The sequence below is a fragment of the Marmota marmota genome, unplaced genomic scaffold, assembly GCF_001458135.2.
Source record: "Marmota marmota marmota unplaced genomic scaffold, marMar, whole genome shotgun sequence".
NCBI classification, from domain to species: Eukaryota; Metazoa; Chordata; class Mammalia; order Rodentia; family Sciuridae; genus Marmota; species Marmota marmota.
In genome coordinates, this window is record NW_026000119.1 from 122,487 (window position 1) to 146,820 (window position 24,334).

The 24,334-nt window shown below is 34.1% G+C and overlaps 1 protein-coding gene across 3 annotated transcripts in view; it reads left to right on the forward strand.

The window, feature by feature from the left end:
* Positions 1–24,334, forward strand: part of Mapk10 (mitogen-activated protein kinase 10) — a 174,287-nt gene that overhangs the window by 13,509 nt on the left and 136,444 nt on the right. For all 3 annotated transcript variants that reach the window (XM_015499180.2, XM_015499176.2, XM_015499179.2), the window contains exon 2: positions 4,331–4,500. In XM_015499180.2, the coding sequence (XP_015354666.1) occupies positions 4,331–4,500 (170 nt within the window). The remainder of the gene's footprint in view (positions 1–4,330; positions 4,501–24,334) is intronic.

Below are 24,334 nucleotides of genomic sequence, written 5' to 3' on the forward strand. Positions count from 1 at the left end.
AGTATACCCTATTAATATGTTCAAATTTTTCAAAACTCAATTTAATTATGAGCTTGGGGCACAGATAGGATCTGGGGGAAGCTCTTCAACACAACACACTTGCCATCAAAGATTTGGCTATGACATCAGTCCAAGAAAATTCCCAGTACTATTATCTTCAGTCTTACCACATATAATTAAAATAGACTTTACTAATGTATTAAGATACTTTTCAAGAATGTACCTCTAACTTCTAGATTCTAGATTTACCTAAGTTTAATTAATTTGTGTGTGTATATATATGTACTTGTGTGTATTTATAAAACTTAAAATAATGATTTCAATACCATGTGAGATATTATACACTCTGGGATTTTTACTTTTATTTTGTTTTAAAAAATGTATCAGGGAATTGGGCATTTCATTTAAATAATTTTCTTGTTTCTTTTTTGAGTAGAAACTTTTGTATTGCTAAAATTTGTGATAAATGTATTGCTAAAATGTTCTGAAATACATTTTTTGCTGGTTATGAGGATTGAAACTAGCATCCTGCATGGTAGGCAAGTGATCTACCACTGAACTATACTCTCAGTTATGTAATTTCTTTAATCACAGACCCAAAGGACAATCAAGTCCACATATAAAATTTTCCCATTAAATGAAAAATCCTATTTTAGCTATTTATTAGAAAAAAATTCCTGGATACATCTTAGGTATATGAACAATTGTTGAGATAAAATGATTCACTGTGTCATCATGTACTCAATCATTGACTTGTCTGAATAAAGACACTTTGTCAATCCTTGGTCTGGGCAGTTGAAATCCTTGAACCTGAAGTTCAAGGTAATCCTTGTTCTTTCTTGGATTCTGGCTTGCAGTTTGTATGTATGAACAATGGAATTTAGCAGTATTTAGAGCTACTAAATATGTACCCTGGTACAGATTCAGATATAGAAATATTAATTCTGTTGTAAGTAAGTGTTGCATTCTCTACATATTTCCACAGCAGAAATATTTCCAGTATCATCTGTTTCACAGTTTTCAGGCTATACCTCCTCTTCAATGTGTGGCTCTAAAATGTATCAGAATATTTGGAACACTTATTAAAACCAATTGCTGAGCTCCACCTCCAGAATTACTGATTCCATAGGTGCAGGGTAGAGGTACTTACATTCCCAAAACGGGTATTTATATCCAAGGATGCTCATACTGATATTCTAGGCAGAATCCATTTTGAGAATACAAAGACTCATATCCTTGAATCAGAATCACCTCGACTGCCTAGCTAGTAGAACCTGTATTTGTAGAATCTGGACCTCCAGGGTATTGTGTCCATGATTTTTAGTGGGACAGATGCCCACTCATCTGAGAAGCAGTGAGAAAGGTGGTGCAGGGATATTGTTAGTCTGAGAAAACATAAAACAAATTTCCCATCAAACAATACCAATTTTATACTAGCTATTTGGCATATATAAGTTGCTTTATACAAAGTAATTGAATCATTGATAATGAATGAATGTAAGCACTTAATGGCTACTTCCTATTTATACCCAGCATCTTTTCTTTATTTTACTACAGAATATATGTCATCCATATTTTCACTACTTGCTTGCTTGTCTGTCTCCATGCTTGACAGAGATCTTATCCTATTTTCATTTATCTTCAGTGCCAGATCCAGTATCTGGCACATAATATGCATAACATCAGAATTTGTTGGGTTAAACAGATGTAAATGTTAAATAGAATATCTGTTAGAGTAAGCTTGAAGAAATAGCATTGAACTCTCTTGATTTCTTTGAATAAGTATAAAAGTGTTAGAAGAGGAACACCAGTAGGTTGGTTCAAATGCAATATGATGACTAAGACCATAGCTAGAAAAGCTGCAACCAAGTCCCAAAGTGGAGGATGGTACCAAGATATAGCATTAAGACAGGAGGTGGAACATAAAGGTCGTGGTGTGTGATTAGCACATCACAATTGCAGCCCATTCAGAAAAGCCACTCTTCAACAGAGTAGGGAATACGTGGAGGAAAAGAAAAGGGATGTTTTGATGAGGCTGATATGTGGTAAGGATTTTGTGGATGACCAGAATATTAAGGACTGTAAAAATGCGTCAGGACATGACAAATGGTAAGTTAGTCACTTCTTGTATCCCACATTAAGTTTGGCAGGCAGGTGACGGCATTTGATATTCTAGGTCCAGTTGCTTTTTATCTTAGGAATGAAGTAGGATTTTAATCAGACTCATCTACTCCTGCCAACAAGTCTAGAGTAGAAATGGACCATGGTGTGGAGAGCAGTTCCTGGTACTGGGGTTGAAATTGAGGATTGTTTAAATACTGATGTTCTTGTTTCTACTGTTGTCCACACCAATTGTATAAATTCTAAACCCTGTTGTTGTCTCCTTGAATAGGCTTGCTTTGCCCTGATTTTTAATAGTCTTTTTATATTTCCTGTTCCATGCTCCATAGACTGCCTTCCTGATCTCAGGTCTTTTGTTGTTGCATTTTTTGAATTACCCAAATTTTCAGCTTTCTGTACAAACAACATAGGTTTCTAATCTGTAGTTCACTTTATTCTTTGAGGCCTGTGTGCATTTGAACTGAATGTTGTTATCATGTCTCACCCAATCATAGCTGGTTTTATACTTTCACCTCTGCCTCACCTATATGAAGTTTTAAGATTCTCACACTGAAATTATAGATTTTACTACCCATGTTCAAATGGTCCCACTGGATTCTCCTCATTTACTTATCAGTGCTATGCTCTTTCCAAGGAGATCAGGTGAAAATTAGATAGTACTTCTATTGAAGATTTTTTATTTACAGATGAAATGACAAAACTTTCCAAGAAAAATGATATCATGACTAACCTGGAAATTCAGAGCCTCATGAGATTTAAAATATTCTTTCAAATAATATAAGAATTAGATTTTCAGAAAAGTTAGCATATGTTAAAAACACACAAAATTCTTTGGTTGGTAGGTTTTTCAGTAAAGATTTGGCAGGACCTTCAAAAATTGTGAGATGTGTGTGAAGTTATTTACTGTGTGTGAATGTTCCACTCATTGAAGGCCAACCAGCATTTTTTGACAAGGCAAATAAATATAAGCCATATTTCCTATCATTCTAAAACATGCAACAAATCGCCCAAATGTCCCCAATGTGTTAATGCCAACTCTATAATGAGAATCAATGACTTATTCAAGTTTTCAATTGCTAGGGTTGGGCAGGACTCACAGAAAATGTGGAAGTTTAAAACCTAAACAAAATCAGTAAGAAGAAGGGGTAACTATTGTGTAGGCATTCAGCAGTGTGTACCACAGGAGACAGGTTGGTTGATAGTCTGTGAGGTTCCTTTTAGATCTACAATCCATACTATTTACTCCTAAAGTACAATATAAGAGCATGTGTGAGTAGTTAATAGTCATGGGTAATGAGTCTTTAAATTATATAAAGAGGAATAATTATCTATATAGTGATTCAAGACAAATTCTTCAATTACTGAATAGAATTGATACATGAACTTCTCTTAAAGATAAACAGAGGGCTGGGGTTGTGGCTTAGCCATAGAGCACTCGCCTAGTACTTGAGAAGCCCTGGGTTAGATCCTCAGCACCACATAAAAATAAATAAAAATAAAAGGTATTGTGTCCACCTACAACTAAAAAATAATATTTTAAAAAAAAGATAAACAGAAAATGCAATAACTGAGAAATTTAAAATCTAAACTTCCAAAAAATAAAGTGTTATGTGGTATCTTAGAATAAGGTTAATTTGAACTAACTCTTTGCTTAATGAAGGACAATGTCATTCTTGGTAGTAATGAGAACAAATGAAGTCAAGACAGTTTAATTCAAATTTACCTAATTAAAATAATTAGAGCTACACATCGGTTTGTATCTCAGTTATTTCTGAGAAAAATTTGTGGATATATTCTTTTGTTCTTTCTCAAATGACTATTATAATAGACATATTGTCAGTGATCACCATCCTATTAACTTGAATCCTCAACTATCTAATATAGTCCTAGAGGCCAGTAAATGTTCAATATGTGCTTGCGTCATAAATTAATCGTTTCAATGAAAGACTTTAGAAAAGAATATGTGAATTAAACCTAAGTCTATTTCATTTTAAATAGTTTTTATGTTAAAATTATTTGCATTATAAAGCTCTTTTATACCAGATAATCTTGCAGGAGCTAATACACATTTTTTTTTTCTATGTGAATTATCTGAACTAGATGACAGATGGCTAAGTATCAGTAATCATTAAAAAAAACAACAGGATTTTCTGCATCTATTATCACTCTACTTATTTCCTACTCTCATGTTTTTGTTGTTCTAAAACAGGGATTTGATAAACAAGTGGATGTGTCATATATTGCCAAACATTACAACATGAGCAAAAGCAAAGTGGACAACCAATTCTACAGTGTGGAAGTGGGAGACTCAACCTTCACAGTTCTCAAGCGCTACCAGAATCTAAAGCCTATTGGCTCTGGGGCTCAGGGAATAGTTTGGTAAGTGGAATGAATTTAAGTCATGCTTTCAAAGGGAAAATGCTGTGTGTGTGTGTGTGTGCATCTACTGGATGCAAATGCACAAGTAAAACGTGAATAAATAAATAACATGACTTTACAGGGAAAATACATTCCACTGAATAAAAATAAAATTATGAGTATCATTTGTCACTCATTGCCCACATGCTAACAATTTGTACAACTTGACTTGTGACATGTTTTTTGTTTTTTTGTTTTTTTTTTTTTTGGTCACCAGAAAAAAAAAATCCATTACACAACACCATAAAGAAATCAAAAGACCCAGAGGTTTCTACTTGTTGCTAATGTATTTAGAATTTTTTATTTGTATATTTCACAGGAAGAAATGAAAAGCTGTCTCAAGATAACAGTAAATAAATCCCCCTATATTATGTGCGAGGGGTAAATGATGACTCAAATGTTCTTGTGACTTTTAAAGTTCAATGTTTAAAATTTAGCTACCTATCTAAAAAAAAAATTTGTACTAAAAAATTTGCCTAATGTTTCCAAATGGAAAGATTCTAGGCTCCTTACAATCATTCTTTTATAACATTTTGAGTGGCTACTTGAAGTCATGACAAATCTAAATCTGATTTAGCGATTATAAAATGCTTATAAAAGTAATGATATCAGGTTAATTGATAAGCATTTTTTAGATTGTTTAAATATATTATGTGATATCTATCTATCTATACACACACACACACACACACACACACACATATATGTATTAGAGGGTTAGTAGAGATTGAACCCAGGGGTACTTAACCACTGAGCCACATCCCCAGTCTTATTTTGTATTTTATTTAGAGACAGGGTCTCACTGAGTTGCTTAGTGCCTTGCTTTTTCTGATGCTGGCTTTGAACTCACAATCCTCTGCCTCAGGCCCCTGAGCCACTGGGATGACAGAAGTGTGTGCACCACTGTGCCTGACACAAAATATATTTAGTATGAATAATGCTAAATATAATGATAATAATGTTCAACCATTTTGAAGGTTCATATTAATATGTAAAAATTGAGAAAATATGCCCTACATATTTATATGCCTATAAATGATATTTATGTAATATATTTATAATATTAATTACTTCTAAGTTAATTATTAGGTCTAATTAAAAGCACAAAAACTTTGATGGGGTGAATAGGATGATGATGAAATAAACATTTAAAAATATTTTTATTTTATGCTTCTGTTTTACTCATATAAAATATTAGTTATTTTAATGATAGCAATGATTACTTTTCAATATTTTTCAAAACTGCATTTTAAATTTCATGAAAGTTTGAAAATTTGATTTGCTTTTTTTTGGGCAACAGTTTATTTTCAATATCAATGCTTGGTTGATGTGAATGCAGAAGTGCACTGCTAGTGTACTTACTAAATCCTAACATTAAAATTTAAGGCTAATTTAACAAATATACCAAGGGTATTATTGAAATTCACCTAGTAAATTACTAACTTCCTACTATCAAACAGTAGTTAATTTTGCAATGTGAAAGGTAGAACATTTTAGTGTTTTTAAAAATGGATCAAACCTTTCATTTCAAGGATATTAAAATAGGTAAACATGTAAATACATTTTTATTTTCAGTAATTATTTACGTATTCTTATTGTTTGGGTATGAGATAACATCTTGTGGTTCAAAATATATTCATGGTATGGTAGGCAAAATAATGGTTACCCCAAAGAGCATAGGTCCTAAGCCCCAGAATCCTTGATTAGGTTACCAGGTATAGTAAAAGGGGCATGACAGATGTGATTAAGATTAAGGACCTTAAAATTGGGAGATTATTTTGGAATATCCAGGTTGTATCAATATAATAACATGAATCCTCAAAAGCAAAGCCGAAGAATGGATCAAAGAGATACAACAGGAGCAGATGGAGAAGAGGTTTGAAACATGAGAGAGACTTGCCTTGTTTCTGGCTTTGAAGATGGAGGAAATGGGACCATGAGCCAAAACATAAGGTTGGCTAATAGAAGCTGGAAATGATTATCAGGTAGCTATCAGCAAGAAAATGGAAAACTTAGTCCTACAATGATACTGCATTGAAATCTGCCAATAGCCCAAATGAAAGGAAACAGTTTCTCCTCTAGCACCTGTAGAAATTAATTCAGCTTGCCAACATCTTGATTTTAGGCCTGTGAAACCCATATAGAGCTTTTGACCTTCAGAACTCTAAGATAATAATTTTGTGTTGTTTAAGCAATTATGTTAATGGTAATGTGTTGCGGCAATAATTCTAATACACATGATATAACAAAGATTCTAATATTAAAATAAGTGATGCAAAACTCCTAACTTTACTAGGGAATGAAGAAAACTGAATGATGGTTAGCTACCTTTCTTTGATGGAAAACTGTAGAATATTGACACAAGAAAATTTTCCTGAATAACATTCTCAGTGCAGATGTCCAAATACTTCTTGGGATAATTTCTTTTTCCTTCTAAAAAAGCTTCCATGGAAAATTAGGACTGCCAGTGAAGGGAAAGTGATAGAACTCTTAACAACTTAAAAAATAGATTCAAAACAGCATTTTGCTCAAGAAATTAACAAAATGTCACAGAAAAATTTGAAAAATCTTATACTAAGAATTTTATAGTATGTTTTATGGGATATTTAGGGCTTCTATTTCTCCTTTTTTATGGGATGAAAATAATTCTTGGTCTTTGGTATAATAACTGAAAACATCTGTTAATAATGAAAGTATCCCTGAATTTTTAATCTAGTTTTAGGACAAATTTATCAGCAAATTTGCAATGAAAAAAATAACTGAATTCCAAAATTTTTACCTGTAAGATTCCTGAAATGATTAGTCCTTGATGAGGGAAACATAATCATATTCAGGCTGGCAAAGAGAAAGATGAAAGGCAGAATGGAATTTCTCACTTTCTACTCTATCATGTATATAGACACTACAATCAGAGGACCCTCTTCTCTGACACAGATTGGTTTGTCCTTCCTTGTTTCTTTTCTTCGACCTAGGTTTTGAGTTATCTTTGCTTTATTTATTGTAATTTAGGTCTTTAATGTATTTTTTCTCTTGTAGATCTTTTGTTCCCATATTTTTATTGGTGCATTATAATTACACACAATGCTAGGGTTGGTTTTTACATATTTGTACATGATCATGATAGAACAATATGATTTGATCAGCATCATTCCCCAATATTTCCCCTTTCCCTCCTCTTCTCCCTCCCCCTGGTCCCTTTCTTCTACTTTTCTTTATTCATTCATCTCTATTCACTTAGGTTGGCTCCATAGTTTAGCAATTGTAAGTTAAGCTGCTGTAAACATTGATGTGGCTGCATCCCTGTAGTATTATTATTTGTCGTCTTGCTCATTGCCTTTCTAACTGGAGAGAGAGAAAATTTAATGTGGTCTTGATTGACATTTCCCTCATCACAATTCTTTTTCATATATTTGTTGATCATTTGTGTTTCTTCTTTTGAAAAATATATGTTTCCTTCTTTTGACCATTCCCTGATTGGATGATTTGCTCTTTGTGTGTGTGTTTGGCTGGGGGTGGGGGTGATATGATCATATAATTTTTGTCTTTAATTCTGTTTATGTGGTGAATTATATTTATTGATTTGCATATGTTGAACAAACCTTGCATCTCTGGACTGGAATCTCTTGATCACTGAATATTATCATCTTGAATTGTTTTTGAAAGTGATTTGCTAATGTTATTTTGAGGATTATTGCGTCTATGTTTATCAGGGATATTGGTCTGTAGTTTTCATTCCTTGATGTATGTTTGTCTGATTTGAATATCATAGAATATATTTGGAAGTAGTCACTCCCTTTCAATTTCATGTGAAAATCTGAGACAGACTGGTGTTATTTCTTCTTTAAAAGTCTGGCAGAACTCAGTTGAAAATTTATCTGGTCCTGATATTTTCTTTGTGGAAGGTTTTTAATTGCTGTTTTGATTTTATTATTTGATATTGGTCTGTTTAGGTTTTCTTTAACTTCTGTATTAGTTTGGGCAGGTCATAGAATTTTGTCTAGAAAATTCTAATGTTTTCTAGACATTTCATTTTTAAAATATAAATTTTCAAAATGGTTTCTAATGATTCTCCAATTGTTAGCAGTGTCTGAATGGTATCTCCCTTTTCACCTCTGATTTTGTTTATATGAATCCTCTCTTTCTTTTGCTTAGTTTGGTTAAGGATTTATTAATTTCATTTCTTTTTGAAGGATCTTTTTTGTTTTATTGATATTTTGTGTTGGTTTTTATTCTCAATAGCATTGATTTTGGCTCTGAATTAAATTATTTCCTGTCTTCTATTGATTTGGGCATTAATTAATTTTTTCTAAGACTTTGAGGTGGAGCATAAGCTTACTTATTTGGGAACTTGCTATTGTTTTATTGTACAAATTCAATGTTATAAAGTTTTTTCTTAAAACTGCTTTCATATTGTTTTGGATACTTTGATATGTTGTATCTCTGTTCTCATTAGTTTCTAAGAATTTCTTTATTTCTCCTATCATTTCTCCTGATACATTCTTAATTTAAGTGTTGTTCAAACTATCTGGGATTTAATGCCAAAATTATTTTTTAATGTAATTAGGTACACTTATCTGTAGGGCATATATATTTACTATCATTATATTTTCTTGTTGGATCATTTCCTTTACCAGTATGTAGTGACTTTCTTTGTATTTTCTGATTAATTTCTATTTGAAGTCTGCTTCTTCAAATATGAGAATAGCCAGTTCTGCTGGTTTTGGGACTCCATTTGCATTGAATATTTTTCTATCCTTTTACTTTCAGCCTATGGATGTCTTTGCCTAAGAGATGAATCTTTTGCAAGCAGCATAGAGTTGGATCTTGTTTTTAAATCCATTCAGCCAATCTATATCTTTTAACTGGGTAGCTGAGACCACTACAGTTAGTGTTATTATGAAGAGATGTTTGTTATTTCCTGCCCTTTTGGTTTGTTTGCTATATTTATTTCTGTCTGGACTTTAATTTAGTTGGTTATCCTTCTACTGAGCTTCATCTATTAGAGATTTTTTTTTTCTTTTTTTTAGCTTTTAATAAATTTTTCACAGTTTCTCTCTGGAATTTCATCCAGTTCTATATCTATGGATTACTTTGTTGGGGGATTGTGAATTTTGAGGGAAGTTTTGATTGCCTGTTTCCTCAAGGGTTTTGACTTATGCATCAATTGACGTTAGTTACCTTTCTTCTTTTATATGTTCCTTTGCATGTAGTTACCTTTTTATTCGAGGGACTTCTCTGTTTCTAATGTGTGAGTTGTTGTCCAGGATTGGTACATGAGGTCCCCTTCTAGTTGTTCCTACTTGGGGCCTGGTTGTTGGTTTGGTCCCTCTCTAGTTTTTATGTTGAAGTATTTTTGAGGCCTAAGTGATGCTAGTTTTCGTGTGGAGGGAGGGTCACTGTTACTTGCATGAGTTGTGAATATTGCTTAGCAGTAATACTCCCTATTCTCTGAACTTGAGGTATCCCAATCAATTTCCAGCCCTTATTAGAGATGGAGAGAACCTGGAAAAACAATAATGTTAGCAACAGATGTATGTTCTTAAAATAAATGTTTAGCATCTACTTTGACTTCTATAACATTAATTATCACCTGTACAGGAATGTGGGTTAGCAATTAACCTCAGCACCCAACAAGAACTCGACAACAACAACAAAAACCAACTAAATCAGACATTAAACAACAATATGAATGGGATAGAAAATACATAGACTACCTAACTCTATCACATAGTGAAATTATATTTTCTTAAGTGAAGAGAAAATAAGGGAGGAAAGCAAGATAAAGTTTAAAATATTTAAAAAGTAAACAGAGGAGAAGCAAGAGATAGGTAGCCAATGATGGCTATAAAGAAGGAGGAATAAAAATAACTAAAGGTAATACAATAATGAAAGAGGGAAAGAGGGAACAAGAAAATTCAGCTATTAATGGTAGAAGAGAATGAAGAAGGGACAGTAAGAGGAAAAAAAGTCAAGGTATGAATGGTCCAAATAACTAAATTCATGTAAAATTTTATCCCTCCAAAGTCAACCAAGGCTAAATAATAAATGGGTGAAGAATAAAGCAATAAAATCTAGGTAAAATATATGAAAATATATATTATATATGCATTATATATATATATTTGATATTTAACCCTACCCATCCAGTGAGAACATGTATACATTCCCATGCCTATACCCATAGTCATGCAGAATGGTACAAGCAAAAAATTTAATTCAATTTAATTTAGAAATTTAAATTTAAATTTTTAAAATGAATAAAAATTGGGTGGATAGGGAAAAATATAAAAATTCTTAATGAGAAAAATAAAGGGCTTATGTACCCTAGGTGGTCAAAACTGTTGGCAAGGATTGATTTGCATTCTTTGTATTTATTTTTGGACTCTGTAACCTTTGGGTCAAGGGCTGTTAAGTTCAATGTCTTTGTGTTTTTCACCAAGCTGCCAGTCATTGTTGCTAGGAGCCAAAGCTGGTTGTAAGTAATTCTTAGCTTCCTGTCTCCCAGTATAGGGTAGGGTAGACTGAAGAATACTGACAAGTGGTATATACCCCTGTAGTGGGGCTTGTATAAAGTTCTAAATTAGAGGTTCCTGTAGTTGGGATTTAGTCTTGGCTGAACTTTGAAAATCTTTTGGTGGGTATTTGAGATTTGATCCACACCTCCCGTTGTTGGGGAGATGCTGATCTCTGCTGGATGTCTGGCTCAGAGTTTAAACCTCTACACCACTATGAATGTGAATTACCCAGGATCAAACCTGGAGTGTAGATGCACCTATCTAACCACTTACTGACATTGTCCCAATAGCTCACATGGGATTCCAGCAACAAGGGGAGCTCTGTTTGTTTGGTATCCCAAGTCCAATTCACTCTGGGCATGATTCTGTTTCAGTCACACTGGCCCAGGCATACTCTGGACCCCACAATATATGACTGCTGAGTCAGATTGACAGCTTCCTCTATGAGTTCCTGATCTCTCTTCTCTGGTTGCTTCTGCACAACCACTTAAAACTGACTCCTGCTATGATGACCATGGTTCATCTGGTAACCTGACTTTCTACCTTTGGGCCTAGCAATTTGGGGGACTTTTTACTCAACAACTCCTCTACCATCTCTGGTTAAGATCAGTCTCCCTCTCTATTCCACAGGTTCCCTAAGCAATTTATTTTTATTTATTTATTTTTTGGGGGGCTATCAGGGATTGAATTCAGGAGCATTCGACCACTGAGCCACATCCCCAGCCTTATTTTGTATTTTATTTAGAGACAGGGTCTCACTGAATTACTTAGTGCCTTGCCTTTGCTGAGGCTGGCTTTGAAATCATAATCTTCCTGTCTCAGCCTCCGGATCCAGATCTGCTGGGATTGTAGGTGTGTGTCACCCCACCCAGTACAGCAATTTATTTTTTCCATAGCATTTTCCCTTTCTGTCTGTACAAAACTCAGAAGCTGTGCCCACTGCCACCACCTGCCAAGCTAGTGTATCTCTAGCATATTGTTTCTTATATTATGTTTGAAGTTTCCAACTTTCTTCATCTCTTTGATTTCTTTTACTGACCACTGTTGAATTTCCTTGGTTATCCATCTTGCTGAGGAGCAGTCTTCCCACTATTTACATCTTGAGCTAAGAAACTGCTGGGAAGTACACTCCTCCTCTAACCCCCCATTTTTCTTCCTCTGCCTCTTTGATGTCAAACACATGTCCCTTCCCAGGCATGTTCTACAGATCTTTCCTATGTTCATGACAATTGTCAGATTCACATAGTATCTTAAATATTCTTAAACAATCTCGAGTGTAGTTACTGGTTAAAATTGGAAGCTAGGAAATTGATTGGGTTCTCTAGGAGACAAACTGAAGCTAAACATTCATTAATTTTACTTAATTTTCTTTGAAACAGGAATAAAACATGGAGGAACTGGTTGCAAAGAGATGTCATCAAAAAATGTTTTTGCATATGTCTCTATAAAATTGTGTGTCTATGTGTATGTGTGTCATGTTCACGCACCTGTGCAAGAAAGATTCTGCTTCTCAAGTATAAATGTTGACATATTGGTACTTCTGTCACAGAAGCACCAATTTCTGATCTTGCTTGAAATGGAGTCTTATTTCCACTGTTCCAGTTACCATTAGTTTGTAACTGGTTCTTGCTATTTCTTAACCCTCTTTTAACTATTTTATTACTTAGTTATCATTAGGTGGAAAGGGCAATAATAAAATGTCTTCAAAAGAAATAGACCACTACTATTTTTTTTATTTACCATGAATGATAGTGCAAAAATGTCATTATTGGGAACAATGAAGATTTTCCTTCTATCTCTGAGGAAAAGAAAGATTATCTGTTGAAGTAGAAACAATGAGAATCGTTCTGCTTTACTGTGTGAACTGAGTCCTGTGCAACTTCATAGGTGGGAATTATAAAGTAATATTTAAGATGAGTTTTTAACAACCTTTCAGGAGCCAGTTGAACAAATAATTTCAGAACACTGTCCCCATCATCAGGAAAAAGTCTCATTTAGTGTTTTATCCTACTTCCAGCCCTTGACCGAATAAACAATCATAGGAAGAAATCAACAGCCAGGATTTCATTGTCTGTTCTCACTTCCATCCTGCTGTTCTTTGCCAAGCCTAGGAACATTTTATGTGTCTCATTTCTTTCTCCAAAGATGATTCAAAGTGACAGCGAAAGTGATGACAAAAGTCAACAGCTTAGTTGAGAAGACTGTCCAAGTTTGGTGTGCTCATTATGCAAAAAAAGCTGATTGTATAGTTTTAAATGATAGGATATAAAACCACATTTTTTCCTTAGTGTAAAATCAACTTGAATGTGGTCCCAATTAAATTATGTGAGGTGGTGTTTAGCAGGATATTTTTAGCAAGGATATAAGTTTAGTAGAGATAAAAGTACAGAATTATGGTGCCTTATTATAAAAAAAATCATACCTTGAAAATTGGATATTTAGAAATAAGATGATCATTTTATGTTAGCTAAATTTTTCTGAAATACCAATTATTTAGCAGATGTTTTAACCAAAGTTGAAAGAACTATAGTTATGAAATGCTCTGGAAGTAATTCAATGAATTAGTTAACCTTCAATGAAATACATATCCATGTACATTTGTAAATAGCCAATACATGGTTATCATATTATATGAATATATATATGTGTGTATGTGTGTGTGTGTGTGTGTATTTACCAACCCAAAGGATTAGTTTAATCAAATATACATGATATATATTATTTTAAATATATAAATATATATAAATATAATATTTTGAGATATATCTTTCTGATTTTCCACAAAAAACTGAAAAACCATTTCTGATAGATGTCCTTCAGTTTGAGGTCTGCAGTAATGAAACTATGCAGATAAGCAAACTAATATTTAAATTGTTAGGCATGTTCAGCAAAACTAAGCTGTTGGCGTATTCATATTTGAAAAAGTGCTTATGGCTTATCTCATTGCCTTCTTTTGATAAGAGGATGCTAGTGGCTTTAGTGATCTGGTAAGCAATATTCTAGCAGCTTAGTCAATTTAAGGGTTAGGAAGATTGCAAAAAATCTCAAATCCCTATTCTTTTGGCTTAAAAAGTATGTGTCTATTTATGGCCCTCACCTTAGGGAGATAGGGATCAAAAACATTCAGGAAGGAACACTGTTACTTTTTTAATTTTACAACATTTTATCTAGTGGATCCTTTATTGGCCTGAGTCTGATATTGTATCCATATTATCTTGGTACATATGTTTACAAAAACATAAGTAGTTTAACCTTACTTACTCCCCAAATAGGATTTAAACTGATGAAAAAAAAGATTCAATGATGTTACTGGCATATAGGCAAGAATTCTCTGAGGGGTGATAGGTCCATGTTCTTGACAACCCAGACAAAGAACTGAGTGAGACACAGGAGTTTGGTAAGCAAAGCAAAGGTTTATTGAAAGTGTAAGTTCACCCAGATAGAGCAGAGTCAGCCACGTTATGAAGTATCTCAAGGTCCCATCTACATGGTGTAGCTTGCTTTTATTGATCTGTGCTAGTTTTCCCTTTTCGCCTCTGGGTAGAACTGGGCTTGATAGGCAACTTGACTGGCAGTTGAATTTGACCTAATTTCCTTTCTACTGCCCAATCCTAAATTTTCCATTCCCCCCACCAAAAAATGCACAGAGGGATAGCAAACTGCAATGCTAATGAAATGTTAACTAGCAACTAGTTAACTTTAAGTCAGGTTAGTCCCTTGGGCTATTGTGATGCCCAATTTCAGAGACTTTCTTTTTTTTTAACTTTTTTTAAAAAACATTTTTTTTAGTTATAGATGGACACACAGTATCTTAGTTTATTTTTATGTGGTGTTGAGGATCAAACCCAGTGCCTCACACATGTGAGGCAAGCGCTTTACTACTGAACTACAGCTCCAGCCCTTGGGGACTTTCTCTTCAGGATCTTCAATTCTCCCGCAGTTGTCTAACTTTCTCCCTTTAACTACAAGATGACCCAGTTTCCCCTCATAGGAAGATGCTAGGTGGGGCTGAGGGGCTCCAACCGTTCTGCTGACCCCATTTCCTACCCAACAGTTTCCCTAAGAGACATGATCCCCAAATTCCTTTTGGAGAAGCTGCTGAAGGTCTCTTTTTCCATATCTGCTTCAAAGTTGACCAGAGGGGTTGTTATTCCTAACTTGTTGGGCTTCATGAAATTCTCTCCCTAGCTGGTCCAGTCTACTGAAGAAGGGATCTGTCTCTTGTTGTTCCAGAGGTTTGTATCCCCTATGCATCATCATTTGAGAGTGGACTCTATTGACAGTGCTGTTGACATTGAAAGAGGTGAATTTTGTTAGTAATTCAAATAGGTAAGATCCAAATATCGAAGACATCAGGAGGAACATTCAAAGATGTCCTGCCAAGGGTAGCAACCAAAACATCTTACAAATTCCTGACTCTGATCCCTGTAACTCTGATAATTGTTGTTGGAGTCAGTAGGCACATTCTGCTAATTTCTTTGCTGTATCTCTTATAATTCCATATCGGTTACTATACATCTAATATGTAAGAGACTTGGGGGGAGAAATGGTTAATACATCTGTCAACATTAAGTCTCTTTAATGCCATTAATAATGTGATGTCAGAATCAAAACTTCTCTCCAGATGCTCTTCTGATAAGGATGTAGAAAGAAGAGGTGTTTTATAGCTTGTTTTACTTTAGGTTTTTCTATTATGGAGCAGCTTTCTCCTTTACCTTCATGCTTCTATGTAGTACTGATACTAGTAGGCAGAATTATTATGGGTGGGATAGAACACTTATTCAAACACAAAAAAATCTCTGAGTTTGTTCAAATGCTCAAATATGTTACTATAATAATGCCAAGTCAAATTATATTTGCAGAACAATCTCTGTTTGTGGAATCCAGTGGTAATAGCCTCCATATGCTTTGAAAAACACGTTTTATTGAAACTCCTTTCATTTTAATCCACTCATTTTTATTTTTAAAAGTCATTATTGACTCACTCATGTTCTCAGCAACTTTTCCCATCTTGGTGATGAATTTGAGCTACTTTATCTGCACTCAGATTTAATCAGCCTTGAACTAATTACGTACATTTATAACATGGCTGGAAGAGGTAAGTGAACATCTGTCAATATACCCCAGAACAAAAGAGACTGAAACATGGTCATGTTATGGTACATAACAGAAACATATTCAATATATATTTCTTTCTGCTGAATATTAGAATTAAAATTGAGTAAGTTCTCAGGATTCTGAAAATTATTTGCTCATTTAAATATTATAGAAAATAGTACTTCAGGATACCTAATGTTATCATCTTTGGTCATTTTAGTTAGAAGTATATAGTTGAGTTTTCCATTATGCTTTATCAATGATAGCATTTAATTTTCAGTGCTCAGAACCTTGGGTTATGCATCAGTAAAATGGAGACAATATTATCTCACAGAACCCCCTACCCCCAAGAGAGTACAAAACAAGCTATACATAAAAATTGCCTAATCAATCAATAATTATCATGACTTTTAGTAGATTCAAGGAAGGTGGCCTTAAGTTACACTTTTCTAACAATGGAGCATTGCAAAAGATCAGCATACATGAGCTGGGAAGATACCTGATTGTAACTGTTACTTAATTATTAGGTAATGAATTTAGGATTTAATAAAATGACTTTGTTAATACTTGGTCAGTCTGGCAAAATAGCATTTAAACTGTTTTTTTTTTCTATTTTTTGCTTGGGCTTCCAATATTATTTATAATATATATTTTAAATATTAGTTTTTAAATGTATAATGTAGCTACAAAGACCAAGCTAATCATCTTTAAGCACAGAATTTGGATGAAAGTATTTTATGATTAAGAGGATGATGGATAGTAACACAGATGGGTAAAATCATCCAGAATGTTTGCCAAAGCATTAGACTTCCTGAATAACACAAAAAAAGACTTGATCAATGGGCCCCAAATGATTTTTTTATTTTGTTTCTGGAAACATCATTCAAGCTCCTGTGGCACATTTCTCTTCTTAAGAGTTTCTAATGAGCCATTACCCTAAATGATGCAGCTTTAATCACACATTTCCATTTAGCCCTTGACCAGTAGAAATGATTACCCTCTCATCTGCATCTGGAATATCAGCACATTCGGCATCACTGCTATTTCCCATTTATATTGCCCTTTAGATCCTTAATTGCAACCTTCTTGAGAAAAGGAACATTGAGTTTCAAATACGGTCTTCATACTTGTAAGAGGTAATAATGGCTCAGTGGAATATGACAGAGTAAGACACTGTGTTCTTCCACATTTTCTATTCTTCTTGGCCCCTTGGCTTAGCACAGGCTTCAAATATTTTCATATTTCTCAATTGATGAGTAAGACTTGTAAATATCAGTTCTCATTTCTTTTTTTCTTCACAGAGAAAACACGGTGCTTTGAAAAATAATAGGTATAAATTGATGACAGTATGCTCTCAGGAAGAAAATAATTTACACACATGTGTGTCTGCACGCACATGCACAAACACACATATGAAATTAATATTTTGTGTGCTAACTAGAAGCTATGTGAGTTCATATGTGTAAATAAGTGTAAGTGTGATAACTGATACTGGTGGGGTTGATAGTACATAATCTTAAAAATTATATTTGGCTTTGGAATGGACATTTATTTTGAATTCTGTCATTCTTCAGTTGTAATTAATTTACATCCCTTTAGTATAAACTGACAGCAAGAATTTGTAGCCCATTTTTCTTGGCAGAGGCAAAAAATAGTCATTCAAATTTCCATAAATAATTATTCATTTGCAGATAACTGACTTCCCTGTAAATAATTTATTGGTAAAACTACTAAGGTTTCTATTGGAAGAAATAGTGAACAGTTTTATCTATTTTTCAGTTTTATTTCAGTCCCAAAGATGAAATGGTTCAGTGATACTGATCTTACTCTTTTTAAATTTTTTAAATTTATATATGACAGCGGAATGCATTATGATTATTATTACACATATAGAGCACAAGTTTTCATATCTCTTGTTGTATACACAGTATATTCACACCAATTTGTGTCTTCATAACTATACTTTGGAGAATAATGATCATCACATTCCACCATCTTACTCTTTTATGATCTATCTTCTGTGACATTCATAGATATTTTCATTTCCAAAATAACATCAGTTAACAGTTCCTGTACTATTCTGCTTGATGTATAAATACCAACTAATTGTTAAAGCATATAGTTATATTAAAAAAATGACCCAAATGGAGATATGTAAATGCTTAATTCTGCACTATTCAATGCGTTTTGGAAAAGCCACAATTCCTCCCAGAAAGGTGACAGTTTCATATTTAGATTACGCTAAATAACAGATGGCAATTGATGTTTCTCAGATTCCAAAAATTATTCTCTAAGAGACCTGTTTATCCCATCTGTAGATAAGGTGGATTGTTTTTTAAGAAAGGAGCACATGTGTTATAAATATTGTAACTAAAGATACCAACACTGAGAGGAGCTTTTTATAAATCTCAGAGGGAAGGTACCAAGTCATGCCTCAGGACTGTTACAGCGTCACATTCTGTTTATAGAGTCTGAGCTGTCTTGCTAAGCACAGATTTGAATGTGGCAGCCAAGGACAAAGGAAGCTATCTTTTAGTCTGGAAGATGGAGTGACAGCCCTATCATTTCCTTTGTCTGTTTTCTACTCCCAGATTCATATTCTCTCCTGCAATGGGATTTAAATTTATGTAAAATATTTGACCTTGTCAAGTGATTTTCACTTACTGTGTCAAAAGTTACGAACCCAGCACTGAACCACTGCATTATAGGCTTCTGTGTTCAATGGGAGCATTTTAAATCACCTCAGAAAGGGAATTTAGCCATTTTCTTTGACATGGGTTTTCTTTTTGTTAAAGGCATATATACCTTAGGGTTCTCTTAGTGATGTTTTTCCTGGTTTATACCCTTCTTACTATTAAAAGTGGTTTTCACAGAAGCTTTTATTATGTCCACTTATAAAATCAAGACTTTACTCCCATTCTAGGGAGATAGCACCCATGCATATTTAAAAAATATTTTCTTTGGGTTCATCCAAGACAGAAGACTATGGTCAGGAAATGTGTCCCCTGCCCAAGAGCAGAGAGATGAGAGAGGATGACAGAGGTTGATTTTAGCTTTGCCCCCACCTTCCCAGCAACCCACCGTGGTGCATGGCCACATTCCCCCAGGGAAGATACCTTTTCTAATTCACACACCTATGCCTCATGGGCTAGTAGCTGATACCAAATGAATGAACCTCAGATTTCAAGTGACTAATGAGAGAAACTCAATAGGTAGCAAAAAAAAAAAAAATGTTGGAAAATAATTAGTGTGGAGAAGATTAATAGATCTAGTATGTTGAGCATTCACTTAAGACATGTAAGAAGGTGGAAAGAATTAAAGAGCAGAGAAAAATAAAAAGCTAAATTGTTTTCACATTAACATTACCTCTTGTCTCCCATCCCCTTCCTCTCCCTTTGTACATATCTTTTAAGATCTCTCCCTTGTCTGAGCCTATCACTTTCCTGCTGGATTAGTTTTTCTTACCTTACCTTGTAACTGAGGAATGATTAGAGAGATTGTCAAATGCTTTCTATTTTCTCATCTCCTTGTTCTCTGTAGCTGTTTTCCAAACCCTCATCCAGATCGGCTCAATTGGCTGCTTTCTATGCTCCTGCTGGAAGGCTGAACCCAGCTGGAGGAATCATAATCACACTGATTTTCTGCATTATGGGATTCTGAGTTTCATCCTCAGCTGGGCTCTTGTTCCTGCTCAGCAACCATTTTCCTTATATGTCTCCTTAGCTTCCTATTCCCTTCCCCAGGGTGGCTCTTACAGCCTTTCTACAAATTAAGTGCAAGTTCCCAATTCCATTTCACCAGCCTATTCTTTGCCACAGGCCTTACCTCCCACTTTCCAGAGAAAACAGATGGTCTTAGGTAAGTGAACTCTCAATTTCCCTTTCCTCCTCCTTTTTGATATTGCAGTCTCTCCTGCTTGGTGTGAGTTCATTTATGAGAAGAAACCCCAGGCTGGCTGCCCACCTGTGTTTGTGATTCAATCTCTTCCCCACAGGAAGTTGTTAGTTGTTCTTTGCAATTTATCAGTTGTAGCTTTTTCTTTCCTGCCTGTAGAAGACCTCTGGGCAAATTCACAGTTTCTAAAAATGGATATGTATTTACAATGTGTTTGCCTCCAAACAGCTTCTCTTTATCTCCTTCCTTCATTATCAAACTAATTGATAGAATAATCTGAATTTAGCACCTCCATATATTCAGTTCTCATTTTACAAACTGCCGCAAATTTATTACCATTACAACTGATAGATGCTATGGAGAAGACACATCCTCTCCAACACTTATTATTGCTCATATTCTTGATAATTGGCATTCTGACTGGAGTGGGATGAAATCTTAGAGTAGTTCTGATTTGCATTTCTCTAATTACTAGAGATGGTGAACATTTTTTCCTATGTTTGTTGATCAATTGTATATCTTCTTCTGTAAAGTGTCTGTTCAGGTCCTTAGCCCATTTATTGATTGAGTTGTTTGTGTTTTTTTTTTTTTTTGGTATTAAGTATTTTGAGTTCTTTATATATCCTGGAGATTAGTGCTCTGTCAGAGGTGTGTGTGGTAAAGATTTTTCCCCATTCTGTAGGCTCTCTCATCACATTATTGATTGTTTCCTTTGCTGGGAAGAAGCTTTTTAGTTTAAATCCATCTCCTTTATTGATTCTTGATTTTACTTTTTGTGCTTTAGGAGTCTTGTTCAGGAAGTCAGGTCCTAAGCCAACATGATGAAGATTTGGTCCTACTTTTTTTTTTCCATTAGGTGGTCTCTTTTCCAGTGCCTAGGTCTTTGACCCACTTTGAGTTGATTTTCTTACAGGGTGAGCAATAGGTGTTCAGTTTCATTCTGCTACATATGAATTTCCAGTTTTCTCAGAAACATTTGTTGAATAGGCTATATGTTTTCCAATGTATATTTTTGGTACCATTATCTCATATGAGATAGCCACATTTATGTGTGTTTGTCTCTGTGTCTTCTATTTTGTACCATTGGTCTACATGTCTATTTTGGTACCAATACCATGCCATTTTTGTTACTATTGATCTGTTATACAGTTTAAGGTCTGGTATTGTGATGCATCCTGCTTCACTCTTCTTGCTAAGGACTGCCTTGGCTATTCTGGGTCTTTTTTTTTCCCAAATGAATTTAATGATTGCTTTTTCTAGTTCTATGAAGAATGTCATTGGGATTTTTATAGGAATTGCATTAAATCTGTATAACAGTTTTGATAGTATGGCCATTTTGACTATATTAATTCTGCCTATCCAAGAGCATGGGAGATCTTTCTATCTTTGAGGGTCTTCTTTAATTTCTTTCTTTAGTGTTCTGTACTTTTCATTGTAGAGGTCTTTCACTGCTTTTGTTAGATTGATTTGATTGATTCCCAAGTATTTTTTTTTTTGTGTGTGTGTGTATGTGTGTGACTATTATGAAGGGGTAATTTTTCTAATTTCTCTTGCAGTGGATTCATCACTTATGTATAAAAATACATTTCATTTATGGGTATTGATTTTATATCCTGCTACTTTGCTGAATTCTTTATGAGTTCTAGAAGTTTTCTGGTGGAATTTTTTGGGTCTTCTAAACATAGAATCATGTCATCAGCAAATAGTGATAGTTGAGTTCTTTTTTTATGTGTATTCCTTTCATTTCTTTCATCTCTCTAATTGCTCTAGCTAGAGTTTCAAGGACTATGTTGAATAGAAGTGGTGAAGAGGACATCCCTATCTTGTTCCAGTTTTTAGAGGGAATGTTTTCAATTTTTCTCCATTTAGAATGATGTTGGCCTTGGGCTTAGCACAGATAGCTTTTACAATGTTGAGATATGTTCCTGCTATCCCTAGTTAAAACATTAAAAAAAACAAGTTAAAACAAGAAACATAATCATATGTTTCTTGCCTTTAACTCTATTGATGTGATGAATTACGTTATTGATTTCCATATGTTGAACCAACCTTGCATCCCAGGGATGAGCCCAACTTGATCATGCTGCGCTGTCTTTTAAATATGTTTTTGTATGCGATTTGGCATTATTTTATTGAGAATTTTTCCATCTATGTTCATCAGGGATATTGTCTGAAGTTATCTTTCTTTGATATGTCTTCTGTTTTGGAATCAGGGTAATACTAGCCTCATAGAATGAGTTTGGTAGGGTTCCCTCCTTTTCTATTTCATGGAATTTTTTGAGGAGTATTGTTATTAGTTTTTCTTTGGAGATCTTGTAGAACTCGGCTGAGAATCTGTCTGGTCTCTGGCTTTTCTTGGTTGGTAAGCTTTTGATGGCAACTTCTATTTCCTTGCTTGAAATTGATCTATTTAAATTCTGTTTGTCTTCCTGATTCTATTTGGGCAGATCATATGCCTCTAGAAATTTGTGGGTATCTTCAGGATTTTCTATTTTACTGGAGTACAAATTTTCAAAATACTTTCTAATTATCTTCTGTATTTCAATAGTGTCTATTTTGATATTTCTTTTTTCATTATGAATTTTGTTAATTTGAGATTTTTCTCTCCTTTTTTAGGGTGGCTAAGGGTTTATCAATTTTATTTATTTTTTCAAAGAACCAGCTTTTTGTTAGTTTTTTCAATTTTTTTTGTTTGTTTCAAATTCATTGATTTCAGCCCTGATTTTAATCATTTCCCATATTATACTACTTTTGGTGTTGATTTGTTCTTCTTTTTATGGAGCATTGAGATGTAATGTATGTAATGTAATTTGTTGACTTTTTCTTCTTTTAATGAAAGAGCTCAATGCAATAAACTTTCCTCTTAACACAGCCTTTATAGTGTTGCAGAGATTTTGATATGTTGTATTGGCATGTTCATTTACCTCTAAGAATTTTTTTTATCTCTTCCCTGATGTCTTCAGTTATCTATGTGTCATTCAACAGCATATTGTTAGTCCCCAGGTGTTGAAGTAGCTTCTGTTTTTTATTTTATCATTGATATCTAATTTCATTCCATTATGATCTGATAGAATGCAGGGTAGTATCTCTCTCTCTCTCTCTCTCTCTCTCTCTCTCTTTCTAATTTTGTATTTGCTAAGGCTTACTTTGTGGCATAAGATATGGTCTATTTCAGAGAGGGATCCATGTGCTGCTGAGAAAAAAGTGCATTCATTTGTTGATGGATGAAATATTCTGTATGTCTGTTAAGTCTAGATTATTGATTGTATTATTAAGTTCTGTGGTTTCTTTGTTTAGTTTTTGTTTGGAATATCTGTCCAGTGGTGACAGAGGTATGTTAAAGTCACTCAGTTTATTGTGTTGTGGTCTATTTGATTCTTGAAATTGAGGAGGGTTTGTTTGATATACATGGATGCTCCATTGTTTGGGGCATGGATATTTATGATTGTTATGTCTGTTGATGTGTGATTCCCTTACGCAGTATGAAATAACCTTCTTTATCCCTCTGACTATCTTTGGTTTGAAGTCAATTTTATCTGGTATGAGGATGGAAACCCTTGCTATTTATGTAGTCCATGTGAGTGGTATCTTTTCCCCCATCCTTTTAGCTTCAGTATGTGAATGTCTTTTCATATGAGTTGAGTCTCTTGAAGACAGCATATTGTTGGGTCTTTCTTTTAAAATCTACATATTTTAACTGATGAGTTTAGGCCATTAACATTCATAATATTATTTAAATATGGTTTGTATTCCCAGTCATTTTGGTTTATTTTTGGTTTTAACTTGACTAGGTTTCTCCTTTGAATTGGCTTTTCCTTTAATGTAGTTCCTCCTTTTGCTGATTTTCATTGTTGGTTTTCATTTCCTCCTTATGGAATATTTTACCAAGAATGTTCTGTAGTGTAGGCTATCTCATTGTAAATTCTTTTAACTTTTGTTTATCATGGAAGGTTTTTATTTTGTCATCAAATCTGAATATTCATTTTCCCGGATATAAGATTCTTGGTTGGTATCCATTTTCTTTCCGAGTTTGTTTTTCCAGGATCTCCTAGCTTTGAGGTTCTGGGTTGAGAAATCTGCTGAGATCTGAATTGAATTTCCCCTGTATGTAATCTTATACTTTTCTTTTGGGGCTTTTAAAATTCTATCCTTATTCTGTATGCTAGGCATTTTCATTATAATGTGCCTTGGTGTGGATAGTTGTGTCGTAGTTTTGTACATTTGGTGTCCTATAAGCCTCTTGTATTTGGTTTTCATTCCTCACATTTGGGAAATTTTCTGATATTATT